Below are 12,276 nucleotides of genomic sequence, written 5' to 3'. Positions count from 1 at the left end.
TACTGTTGCTATAATCTTTCTGTGTAGCAGAGATGCCTTATAAGTGAGGGGAGTTTGGGGGAAATGTTACAATTGCTTTTTAGAAAATACTGCCAGTCTCCACTGTGCAAGCTACAGAAAGGGCATGAGAGGCTCTGACTCCTCACACAGGGAATGGGTTTTCTTCTTTCCTTTTTGTTTGTTTATTGCAGTACTGGGGATACATATCCAGGACTTTTTATTTTGAGACAGGGTCTCAGTTGTCCAGGCTGGCCTAGAACTTGTGATACTCCTGCCTCAGTCTTCAGAGTAGCCGGGATTAAAAGGCTGAGAACTTCACTTTGGAACATCATAGACAGTAGTAAATAAAACAATTTTAAATATTATTGGAAAATTTTATATCTCCAATACCTTCTTGGTTCTAAAGGATTATGCAATGAATCTAATATAACTACCAGTCTCTACTGATCTTCTTGGTCTTGTCGTGACAAGGACATTGAATCAACTTTACTTACTTGTAATGGTAATCACACAACAAAGTACATCTGTAATCATCAGATTGTTAATGCATCAACAAACAGCTGTAGAAGTTTAACACTGACCTCTCCACTCTGCAATCTGAGTACTAAGTGATCTTTGAAAGGTGGAGGGAGGACAGAGTGCTAGACACCACTGCTGAGCCACAAGGGACTAGCCATTCTACCCCCTCTAAGCTCCACAGGAGAAAGACACACAGAGGCCGGTGTGATTACAATGCATTTTTAAATTTTTTTTTAAAGTTGTAGTTGGACACAGTACCTTTATTTTATTTATTTATTTTTGTGTGGTGCTGAGGCTCAAAACCCAGAGCCTCACACGTGCTAGGTGAGCCCTCTACTGCTGAGCCACAATGCATTTTACAATGCATTTTAAGGCAGCCATTTTTAAGAACTTTAGGTTTAGTGCTGGTTGCCATGTAGGCTTTCAGTCTTGTGTTTGTATGGTTGTCTGCTCTGCCTTGTTCTTGTTGTGGTGTTTTGTTTTGTTTGGGTGGTGCTGGGGATCAAATCCAGGGTCCTGAGCATGCTAGCACATCCTCTAACCCCAGCTATTCCAAGTTTCCAGTTATTTTTAAAAGTTAAAAAACAAAAGTAAGATACTTAAGAAAACAAATTTTGTAATTTATTTGCAAAACAGTATTTGTAATCCTGAATGCAAGAGATTTTTTTCTATTCAAGAGCCACTTATTATTCATAAGTATTAAGTAAGTACTTTTTTCATCTCAGTATAATTTTAAACAAATCAACAGAAGATAGATAAAGCTGGAAATGTGCTTTAGATGTCTGATTAAAAACAAGTTTTTAGGGCTGGGGTTATGGCTCAGCGGTAGAGCACTTGCCTAGCATGTGTAAGGCCCTGGGTTTGATCATCAGCATCACATAAAAATAAATAAAGGTATTGTGTCCAACTACAACTAAAAATAAATAAATATTTTTTTAAAAACCCACAAGTTTTTAAGTTAAAAACCATGAGCTTGCTTTTTCCTTTTTACAATGGCAAGGGAAGTTCATTGCTCAAAAATTTTGAGACTACAATAGAAGCTAAAAGATGAAAACTTGGCCCTAAGTGCTGCCACCATGAGACACACAACTCCTCTTAAGAATCAGGTCATAATACTATAGGACTTGATATAAAGATACTAAAAATAGCTTAGAAAAATTGAGTCATACTAAAACCTTAAATACTGTAGTTACAATGCCTAAAAATAAAAAGGGGCAAAACCCAGCATGTTTAGTCAAAAGAAATGAGAGATAGTCAAAAGAAAAAGAGAAAGAAATAAAATCGGAAAACTGAGAAATGCCACAGTGTATCATTTTGAGAGATTGAAGTTTCTCCACCTTGGGAGACCAGATTCAGGAGTCAGGTGCACATACCCTACTCCTTCCGGTTCCTGCTACCAGGATGCTCTAGGTTGGCCGCTGTTCCAGCAGGCTCTGCATGCTAATACCCAAGCCACTGCCAGACTGAAACACCAGAAGCATTGAGTAACCAGTAAGAGCCCTCGCCTTGTCAGAACAAAAGGAAAGGCTCTGGAGAAGTCCTAAAGGTAGCCAAAGCACAAACCCCGGGAGGACACTTGCTAAGGCAGGACTTCACCCTGGACTTGTCTGGAGACCTGAGCTGGCGCTCTAGGACTGCATGCAGGCAGGGAGGTAAGAGATAAAGCTACAAGCTGGGACTGCAAAAAGACCCCAAGGTAAGGATGAAGGAGAAAAGCCTGTGTGCACAGTGGGCAGCAAGGAAATGACTTGCCACTGGAACAGAGCCAGGGGGAGTAAGGGAACTTCCTCCTGAGTTCCCGAGGCCCACATTTATGCTACTCAGTATGTTTGGAAAACCATTAAGCCAGTGACCCCAAAGATGTAGTGCTCCTGAGGAGTGGTATAAGCAAATACAAATTCTTCCTAAAAATACAACTTCATTCTAGATATCAGAATTTACTGAGATGAAGTTCTAAGGAAAAAATAAACTAAAATCACAAAATACAGAAGAAAACAAGGTACCATGAATGCAAATAAGGAGAAACATGCTGAGTCAGAATTCTGATACAAGAATCAACAGACACCAAACTATGAAAATACAAAACTATGAAAATATGAGCAGAAAACCAGAGACTATGAAGAATCACCAAGCAGATTTGAAAAACAAACATAATTTCCAAAAATAGAATACGACTGAAAAAAAAATTAAGGATGGGTAAAAGAACAGATTAGGCCTGACTGAAGAATACTGAACTGTAGGTAAAGGCCAAAGAAGTCATCCAGAATGCAGCACAAAGAAAACAGGACAGTGAGATGGGAGGCTGCATGTCCTTTGGGCCTTTTCATGCCAATTAAGAGTTCCAGAAAGAGAGAATGGAGATAAGGCAATTTTCATAAAATGATGGTTGAGAATTTCTAAAACTGCATCCTTCAAAACAGTAGCCATTAACCACCTATAACTATTTTGATTAAAGTGAACTCAGTTCCTCAGTTGCACTAACCACATTTCCAGTTCATGTTACTGACATGGCAGGTGACTTCCACAGGGCTGCACACAGATGGCACATCTCAGTGCAGGGAGTTCTACTGAAAGCTCTACTGTTGTACCACTGAAGCACCCATTCTCAGACCCAACACACCCAGCAAACCCTAAGCTGCAAAAATCAATGCACACAGAGACACACCACAGTGAAGCTGCAGAACGCTGAAGACACAGAGAAGGTCTCAGAAACAGGCTTTCAAAGGAACAATTAGACAGCTGGCTTCTCACCAATAAACACGAAAGCCAGAAGAAACTAGAAGGAACAGCTTCCCTGGGCTGAGAGAAAATACTGCAGCCTAAAGCCTACATCTAGCAAACAGTCTTTGATGACTAAAGCAAAGTACATTTTCAAATATGGCAGATTCACCAGTAACAAAATGAAAATTTCAATTTAGTTTAGGAAATAGAAAAAATATCCAAAGACAAGACTGAAATATCAGAAAATAGCATGCAAAGACATGGTACAATGGGGTTAAGTCTAAATAAGCAATAACTGAATAAAAAAAGAGATGGGGGTGAAGGGCACAGCTTCCAAAAAGTTCAGGATTGACTGATTCTCAGAAATCTAAACACTTCAGTAAACATGAATACAGACAGACAATAATCTTTAGTCACAGAGACATATTGGACAAAAGGTAAAATTCAGCTACAGGTTTTTATATATCAAGAAAACATTTACCAGATGAAATCATATTAATGGGCTGGGGTTGTGGCTCAGTGGTAGACCTCTTGCCCCACATGCATGGAGCACTAGGTTCGATCCTTAGCACCACATAAATAAATAAAGGTATTGTGTTCACCTACAACTAAAAAAATTTTTTAAAAAAGAAATCACATTAACATATTGAACAAAAGGAAAATTCCCTATAGGTTTTTATACGATCAGTTCTTACGAAAAGAACTCTAATGAAATCATGTTAACAAGATAAAACTGTCTTTAAGAAAAATATGCATCACTAGAAATAAAGCGGGTCACTTCACAATAAAAACTTCAAATCACCTGGTAAATAATACTAATACTAAATTTAGAGAAATGGTTTAAACCTACATCCCCATCCAGTAGAAAAAAAAGATCAAGTAGAGAAAATAGATTAATAGGATGAAAATGGGAAAAGCACCTAATAAGTTCAGTCTACTGGAAATATACTGACTGCAAACACATGATTTGAGAATACACATATTCTTTCCATGCACATGAAGAACATTTATGAAAACTGTTTGCTAGGTATAAGGTCAGCCTCAATAAAATTCAAAATATGGTAGTGATTATTAATCAGATTCCCTGATCACAATGCAATCAAGTCAGAAATCTCAACAAAAAAGCAAAAAACCCAGGCCAGGGATGTGGCTCAGTGGTAGAGCGCCTGCCCAGCAAGTGTGAGGCCCGGGGTTCAATCCCTAGCACCATATTAAAAAAATAATAATAATCAAATAGAATAAAGGTATTATGTTCATCTACAACTAAAAAAAAAATTAAAAAAAACAAAAAAAAAACTCCTAAACTTTTGAAAACTAAGCACACTCCTGACACTCAGGAGTTAAAAACAACCTTCTTAAATTCTCAGAAGTGTGAGGCTAGTTTCAAACACCTTGAAACATAATTTCTCATGTAATCATTAGTAAGGCTAAATTATTTATATTTTAAAATACATTCCGCTGCAGGTGAATTTTGCATTGGGCATGTATACTTAAAAAATTTTCACTGAAACACACAATTAAAAGAACCAAAACCTACAGCTGGAGATTAAAGTTCTTTTATCATTAGTATATGAGTCATTATCTCGCTGGAATCTCTTTTTGCTCTTTCAAACAGGTCCCTGAGGACACAAAGGTGAGCAAACACAGTCCCAGCCTCCTGGGGCTGAATGCATCCCGAAGGAGGCAGCCAGTAGCCACAGAAACAAATGTAACTAACAGCCTGGCCAGATGACCCTGTAATTGGGGTGGGGACATCAGGAAAGACTTTCCCAAGGAAGTGGTACCTTGGGCTAATGTGTAAGAAGGGGTACCTAGAAGACGGCAGAAAACAGCAGTTCAGACCAGAAAGGAAGTGTGCATGCAAAGCTATAGAGTTACGAGGGAGCACTCAAAGGCAAAGTGTAATTTATATGCTTAATATAAAAATGGTGCAGTTAAAAAGTGCATGCTTTCTGAAGTGGGGAACCGTGAACTGAAATCAAATTCCATGCATAGATGAGTTTGTCAGGATGAGCCCAAATAAGTTTAATATATAGCTCTAATTTTTAAAAAATTATGTCTTCTATTCTTTATTAAGAAAAAATTTCATTGTCTCAGAATTTCTCTATACAAATTTTTCTCTATATAAATGCTAAACATTCTATTTAAGACATTTTTTTAAAATTATTGTTAAACTGGGCAGGGTGCCTGTAATTCCAGCTACTGCTGGCAGCTATGTGGTAGTTTGTGTCTGCATACGTGTAACTTACTTAGTGGAGCTAGTCTTTTTCTTCACATGGCAATGATTTGCCACTCTATAAACATGAAATGAGCACCAGGTGGAACAGTGATAAGAAAAGTCAAGGCACTAACAGTCAAAGACCATTCTCGGCAGTTTAGCAAGACTCTTCTAAATAAATTAATTAAAAATTTTAGAAAGGGTTGGGAATGTATCTCAGTGGTACAGTGCTTGCCGAGCATGTGCTAGGCCCTAGGTTCAATTCCTAGCACACTGAAATTTAAAAAAGAGTTTAAAAAAAAAAACCAAACCTGTCACACAAAACTGTATAGTAAGCATCTTCCATGCTATTTGTAAAAAAAAAAAATATATATATATATATATATATATATATATATATATATCCTTAAACTTCCCTTATAAAGAGTCTTCTATTCTTTTCTTCAAATAAAGAGGTTTCTGCTTGGGAGAAATTACAACATATGCTTTCAAAACTGTTCTCACACACCTGCACCTAAGGAATTCACTCCTTTCCTACCAGAATTTCAAGGTTCCACACACCCTTAATTCAACCAGGGCTGTAAGATGCACATGTGTAACTTTAGTTAGTGGAGCTGGAAAGGCATTTTCTAGAAGGAAGGAAGGAAGAAGAAAAAGGTATCAGGAACTTCAAGAATCTGGTTAGAGGGGCTCAGTGGTAGAGTACTTGCTTACTTAGCATGCGCAAGGCACTGGGTTTGATCCTTGGCACCACATAAATAAAATAAAGGTAAAAAAAATATCTTATCAAAAAAACTCATTAGAATGATTACTTCTAAAAGTGATTCTGTAAGCACAAAGGACCTAAATTAGTTACCAAAGGTTAACTGTGACGTGGAAATGACAGCTAAGTTACACAGATATGGATAACTGCAACTATTTTCCTTAAGTCCCTTTTGATATATGTAGAAAATGAATTCTTTCTCAACTTGGTCTTTTTAAAACAAAACTTAAATTTACCCAAATTCACCATAGGACTGTGTCAAAATATAAACTTCAGGGGCTTGCAACAGAGGACAAGACTAAAACATTCTTATCAGCCTTTCACTGCATTTGCTAAATGAGACAAGACTGGACTTCACAGAGTGGTGTATGCATTTAAACTGAATTCAGCATTCTACAAGGAAAGATTAGAAACAAAAAAACAGATAATCCTTTTAAAATGTGCAGTTACTGATTACCTGTCTTCAACAGTGACGAATGACCCAATTCTAATTCTTTTTAAGAAACTTTATTTATTTTAATTTTCTTTTAGTTGTAGTTGGACCCAATACCTTTATTTTATTTATTTTTATGTGGTGCTGAGGATCGAACCCAGCGCCTCGCACATGCTAGGTGAGCGCTCTACCGCTAAGCCACAACCCCAGCATCCAATTCAAATTCTTTTAAAAGAAAATTTTCTATTGTGAATATAGAAAGAATTTTTAAAACCCATGATTGAAGATAATTGCACCTTTCAAACAACCTGTAAGAATTAAAAAAAAAAAAAAGAACTGAAGTCATTCTCTGGTAAATTCAAAGCGAAACCCAACATGACCTCAAATATTCAGATACTGAATATATATCTCATCACTTCTTAATACTTATAGCAAGAGCCTAAGGGCCATTTGAGCCTGAAATTTTTATTACAAGTTAGTGGTCATTGGTTACTAAGAATATTCCAAATAAAGAACAGGAAGGAAAAGAAATCAAACTACTCAGATGTGGGGAAGGACAAGGGTGTGCTTATAGAGGGGCTGAGGAACCCAACAGTGACACCTTTACTCTCTGGGAACAATTGAAAAATTAGACAGCCTGGTGAGGTGGTGCACACCTTAATCCCAGCTACTCCGGAGGGTGAGGCAGGAGGATCACAAGTTGGATGCCAGCCTCAGCAACTTTGCAAGGCCCTGTGTCAAAACAAAAAATAAGGGATGGGGATGTGGCTCAGAGGTAAAACATACCTGGGTTCACTCCCCAGTACAGAAACAAAGAACAGAGAGAACTTTTGATTTGACAGAGAATCACCAGACAGTAGGGAAACCAAACAAAACAAAACCCAAATTTGAGGAAGTGTCCTCTTGATAAATGCTTCGCTGCTGGTCTTTTTCTTCAAATAGCAATGGTTTGTCACTCTGTAAACAGGGAAACTGAGCACCAGGTAGAAACGTGATTAGAAAGCTGAGATCCTAACAGAAGTCTGGAATTTGCTTCAGAGTAGCACAGATAACAAAAGTATGAAGAACTCAGAAATGCTGTGAGGCTTGTGCTTAATGAGGACATATTCATTTCAAGTTGGGTACAAGAATCAGTGTCCTTTTTAATTTAATGAAAAAACTAAGCTCAGACTTCACCATCAAATAAAACTCAGTTAGCACCTGCAAGTTGCTAAGCTGCATCCTACCTAAAGCACACACTGGTGCCTCAGAAGAGGCAGGTGGGAAACAGCACAAACCAGACCTCTGTGTCACAAACCACTCTTAAGGTTGCAAGACAACTGTGAAATAGGATGTGTAAGTGGCAACAAACCTCAAAATCAAAATTCCCTTTGAAATCTTTGGCTTGCGTTAATTTTTTTTTATTAAAAAGGTCGACACAAAATCATTATGTTTAAAAGCTGGCAAGTTCTATCAATCTAATAAACCCAGGAACGCCACACTCAAAATATATTAACAAGGTAATTATTTCGGCGACAGAAGCAACAGGTTCCGAGAGCCCTCCTTTCTAAACAGCCTGCACTCGCGGACCAGACCCAGACCTTGGCACCAACTCCAAGCTCCGCAGTCACCGACAATTCCTGTCTCCATCAAACGCCCTCCGACAACACACACCCGGTTCTCACCAACCCAAAAGTCGCTTAGATGTTTCAAAAACAAATATGGAAAAGGGTGCTCATGTTTATAAAAGTGGCCTCCCAGAAACGACGTGCCCAGCCCGCACCGCAGGCCGGCCGCAGCCCGGGACGCGCCGCCTGCCCGGTCCCCCTTCCGCGGCTGGGGCAGGAAAACCGCCCCGGGAGCGGCGCCGGGGAAGGCGGCGCGGGGGGAAGGGGGGAAGGCGGCCCGGCGGCCCGGGCGCCCGCCTTCACACGCAGTCACAGAACGAGCAGGCACAACTCCCGGCCGCGCGGGAGCCAAGTCCCCCGCGTAACTCGGGCCTGGGCCCTTCTTCGAGCGGGCACCTAACAGAAAGCACAGTCATTTCCCTCTCGGTACCGATTCGCGCTGGCAGTGCCATTCAAACCGAAAAGGCAGCAAAACAGAAAGCGCGGAGCCGCGGGGGCGCGGGGGGCCGGCCGCGCGGGCCGGGCTCCGGGGCGGCGGCGGGCGACTCCCAGACGCTCCGGGGCTGCGGGAACTTTCCGCCCCGCTCCCGCCGCCGCCCGCGCCCAGGCGCAAACTTTGAGGCGGCGTCGCGCTCCGCGCCGCCGGGGGTCCCGACCGGCCCCGCCGCCCCCCGCCTCACCGCTCCGCCACGCCGGAGGGGGCTGGCTGGGCCGCGGGCCGGCTTTGGGTCCCGCCGAGCGCCCTCCTGGCCTCCTCGGGCCGCCGCCGCCCGCGCCCCCGACCCTCCCCGCGTCGCCGTGGGCCGAGCGGCCGGCCGGGCCTGCTCCGCGCGCCCCTCACCTTGGTGGCCATGGCGGGCGGGTCCCCTGGCCCGGGACGGCCGGGTCGTCTCCCGCGCCGCGGCGGGTCGGCCCAAGCCGGGCGGGCGCGCGAGGACGGTGGCGACGGCGACGGCTGGGCCCCGGCGCGGCGGCGGCTCCGCCTCGGCCCCGAGTGTCGTTGCTCAGGCCCGCGGCTGGGCGCTCGGAGACTCCAGCCGCCGCCCGCCCCTGCAGTTCCTGAAAGTCCCCGGCTGCGCGGCCCCCGCCCCCGCCGGCCGAGCCTCCCATTTACCGCGGCGTGCGCGGCGCGGCCGGCGGAAGCGCGCCCGGGGCCCTCGGCCGCCGCCCGGCCTCCCCGCCCGCCGCCGCCCCCGCGCCGGCCTCCGCCCTGGCGCGTTCCATGCGGGGCGGCCGCGTCCCGAGTGCCGGCGAGGTCGGGCCCGGCGCGGGTCGCGCCCGCATGGTCGCCCCGGCGGAGCGCCCGCCGAGGGCCGGGCCGGCCGCGCGAAGCTCGCGTGCGGGGTGCGGGAGGCGGGCAGAGGCGGCGAGCCTCAGCTGGCCCCGGCAGGCGGGGGCGCGCCCGGGAGCCTCGCCGGTCCGGGTCGCCGCGGGTCGGCGTGTGCGGAGGCGAGGAGCGGGCGACGGCCGACCGGCCTGCAGCCCTCCCGGGCCGAGCCGGCGGGACCTCAGTCCCCGCGACCCAGGGACCTCCGGCGCCCTTGACGGAGTCCAAACGCTGAGGGCCCCTAGGTGGGGGCGACGGTTCCCCCGGGAGCAAAGATTGCTCCGGAGGTGTCAGAGTGGTTTTCCAGAGTTGGATTATATGGGGCTTATGGAACAAATGACATGGGCCAGCACGATTTTCACTCAAGTACAGAGACAGGACTGGAAAGGGTACTCCAGCTTGTATAATAGCCCAGCTCATTTTGTTTTTACTAGGGCCTTATTAAAAGAGGCAATAATCAAATAAATCACCTGTGTTCCTAGGAAAATGGCGTTTAGAGTTAATGTCAAAGGTTGTGTCTTCTCAAGAACATATTTGACCTTTAGAGTTTGCTAGTTGGTCAATAACAGGTGTTTAAGTGGTGCTTCAAGATTGGCTACGAATATTGGAATTAACTGTTGAGCTCATTGTCAAAGCTATATCTAGGGAAATATTCATAAATAGCCGTCTAAGTAAAAGAAAAGGAAAGTAGGCGACCAATATTCATTAACAGCCTATTTGCTATATACTGTGTTCTTACATCCTTCTATCTCATTCGATCCTTTGAAAACATTACTAGTGTCTATTGTTTACAAATATGAACAAAACTCACCTAAATAACCTACCTGATTTGGATACAAATTGGATTTGTATTTACAGAATACAACACTTTTAAAATGAAAAAAAGACCATAAACTTGGACCAAGCTACTCTACTTCTAAGAATTTATATTCCTGTTGGATTTGTACAAGTGAGCAAAGATGCTCATCAAAGCTTTGTTCTGTAATAATTCCAAACAGTAAACAACCCGTATGCTTGTTAGTAGGACTGTTTCAATAAATAAGATAGATACCCACATACAAATGAAATTCTTGGAAGTCAGTAAGAGAATGGTAATACAGTCAGCCCTCTTTGTCTGCAGGTTCCCCACCCTCAGACTCAGCCACCCTTAGATGGAAAATAAGTCAAAAAGAAAAATTGTGTCTGTACTGAACATGTAGGCCTTGCGGGAGGGGGTGGAGATGTTGTGACAATGCGTTATTAAAATACAGGAAACAAAGATTTTCTTATATTCTAGATTCCTTTCATGTAACTTATCATTGAAGTGCATGTTTATCTCTTTTTATACACTTTCTAATTATTGGTTGAACATTTGTTTGTCTTGGATGTAATTACCAAATACACAGAATTTCAAACTGTCAACTCCACATTTATAGATGTAGCTAGCAATGAGGCCACAGAAAGTCAGAGATGACTTTCCATGGCTGTGAAATAAGCCAGAACTCACTTCCCTTATCACTGTCTACACAACATGTCATTTTCAAAGTAACAACACTCTAGGTGAGAAATATAAAGGTCAAGAGAGGCACTGTTAAAAACCAGACAAGAATACCCCTGTCCTGAACTGTACTAAGAGCCACACCCACACTAGACTGCATAGAAAAATTGTGACATTCCTTCATCTCATCAGGTCCAGCTGCTCAGTGGAGTGAGGCTTCTCCCAGAAGAAAACTGACTTCAGGCTCATGATCACGAAGAGCCCTGGGCAAAGTGCCAGGTAGTTGGTTTTGTCTTGGGCTTTCCTCCATTCTGTGTTCCTCCTCCAGTGAGCTTCTCCTTACTGACCCTTAGTGAGCCTGCCCTCAGGACCTTGGAGGCCCAGGCACCAGGGCTCCAGCAGGCTAAGCTCAGGAGTGACCTCTGTAGCAGGAGCTTTTGCTCCTGTTAGTGAGAACACAATTCAGTAAGAAATTGGATTTGTATTTACAGACAACTTTTGGTTATTACTAGATTGCACTTTTCAAAATAAAGAACCAGAGCCAGAGCAACACAGCTGCCCAAGGAAACAGAAGGCTGAAGATTCCTGGAAGCCATGCTAGAGACATGAGTGGTGACAAGGACAGAATGGCCATTAATTCTTGCCCTGAGTCTGATGGTCAGGTGTTGTGCTGTACACTTGCAAAGTTAAGCACTTCTGTTTTATTTTATTATTTTAAATATGGAACACTTCCCAAATTTGGGTGTCATGTTTGCACAAGGGCCAAGCGGATCTTCTCTGTATGGTTCCAATTTTAGTACATGTGATACTGAAGTGAGCACGCACTTCTGTTGAACAGCAGAAGTTAACGACAATTTCACTATTGTCACTCAGAAATTCTTTAGCTCTGAACTCATATTTTCACATTGAAATGATAGTTTTTAAAATATGAATTATAGCTTAAGATATAACTTTGGGGATTCAACAAAACATAAATACTACCATTTACTACATCAAATACCATGTCATTTGCCTTCTCTCATTTTCCCTCCTTTCTTCCTCAGGTACTGTCTTTCACATCAACAGATCTGGACTCCTTGACAAGCCATGTGACTGCAGGGACAGGACTTAACTGCAGTCTTCCGAACTGCAAAATGGGCTGATGATAGAGCATGTCTCATGGATTTGTTGTTTGGGTAAAAAAATAACAAATTCAAAGGAGTTAGCATGAT

At 43.3% G+C, this 12,276-nt stretch overlaps 2 protein-coding genes and 1 non-coding gene across 3 annotated transcripts in view; 1 reads left to right on the top strand and 2 right to left on the bottom strand.

Moving 5' to 3' along the window:
* Positions 1-9,423, bottom strand: part of Snx9 (sorting nexin 9) — a 103,515-nt gene extending 94,092 nt beyond the window's left edge. Inside the window, exon 1 of the mRNA XM_046456582.1 lies at positions 9,103-9,423. Coding sequence (XP_046312538.1) covers positions 9,103-9,114 — 12 coding nt within the window. The 5' untranslated portion in view covers positions 9,115-9,423. The remainder of the gene's footprint in view (positions 1-9,102) is intronic.
* Positions 9,113-9,823, top strand: LOC124100952 (proline-rich proteoglycan 2-like). Its single transcript, XM_046456607.1, has one exon. It carries the CDS (start codon positions 9,113-9,115, stop codon positions 9,821-9,823), a length of 711 nt encoding a protein of 236 aa, XP_046312563.1.
* A 1,956-nt stretch (positions 9,824-11,779) lies between these two features.
* Positions 11,780-11,886, bottom strand: LOC124100966 (U6 spliceosomal RNA). The gene has a single exon (XR_006854493.1). It is a non-coding gene; the product is annotated as a U6 spliceosomal RNA (small nuclear RNA).
* Positions 11,887-12,276: the final 390 nt, after the last annotated feature.

Source organism: Marmota monax, unplaced genomic scaffold (genome assembly GCF_021218885.2).
Source record: "Marmota monax isolate L192 unplaced genomic scaffold, Marmota_monax_Labrador192_F-V1.1 WCK01_AAM20220418_F8-fsc00164, whole genome shotgun sequence".
Lineage (NCBI taxonomy): Eukaryota > Metazoa > Chordata > Mammalia > Rodentia > Sciuridae > Marmota > Marmota monax.
This window is presented reverse-complemented; position numbering and strand designations above follow the sequence as displayed.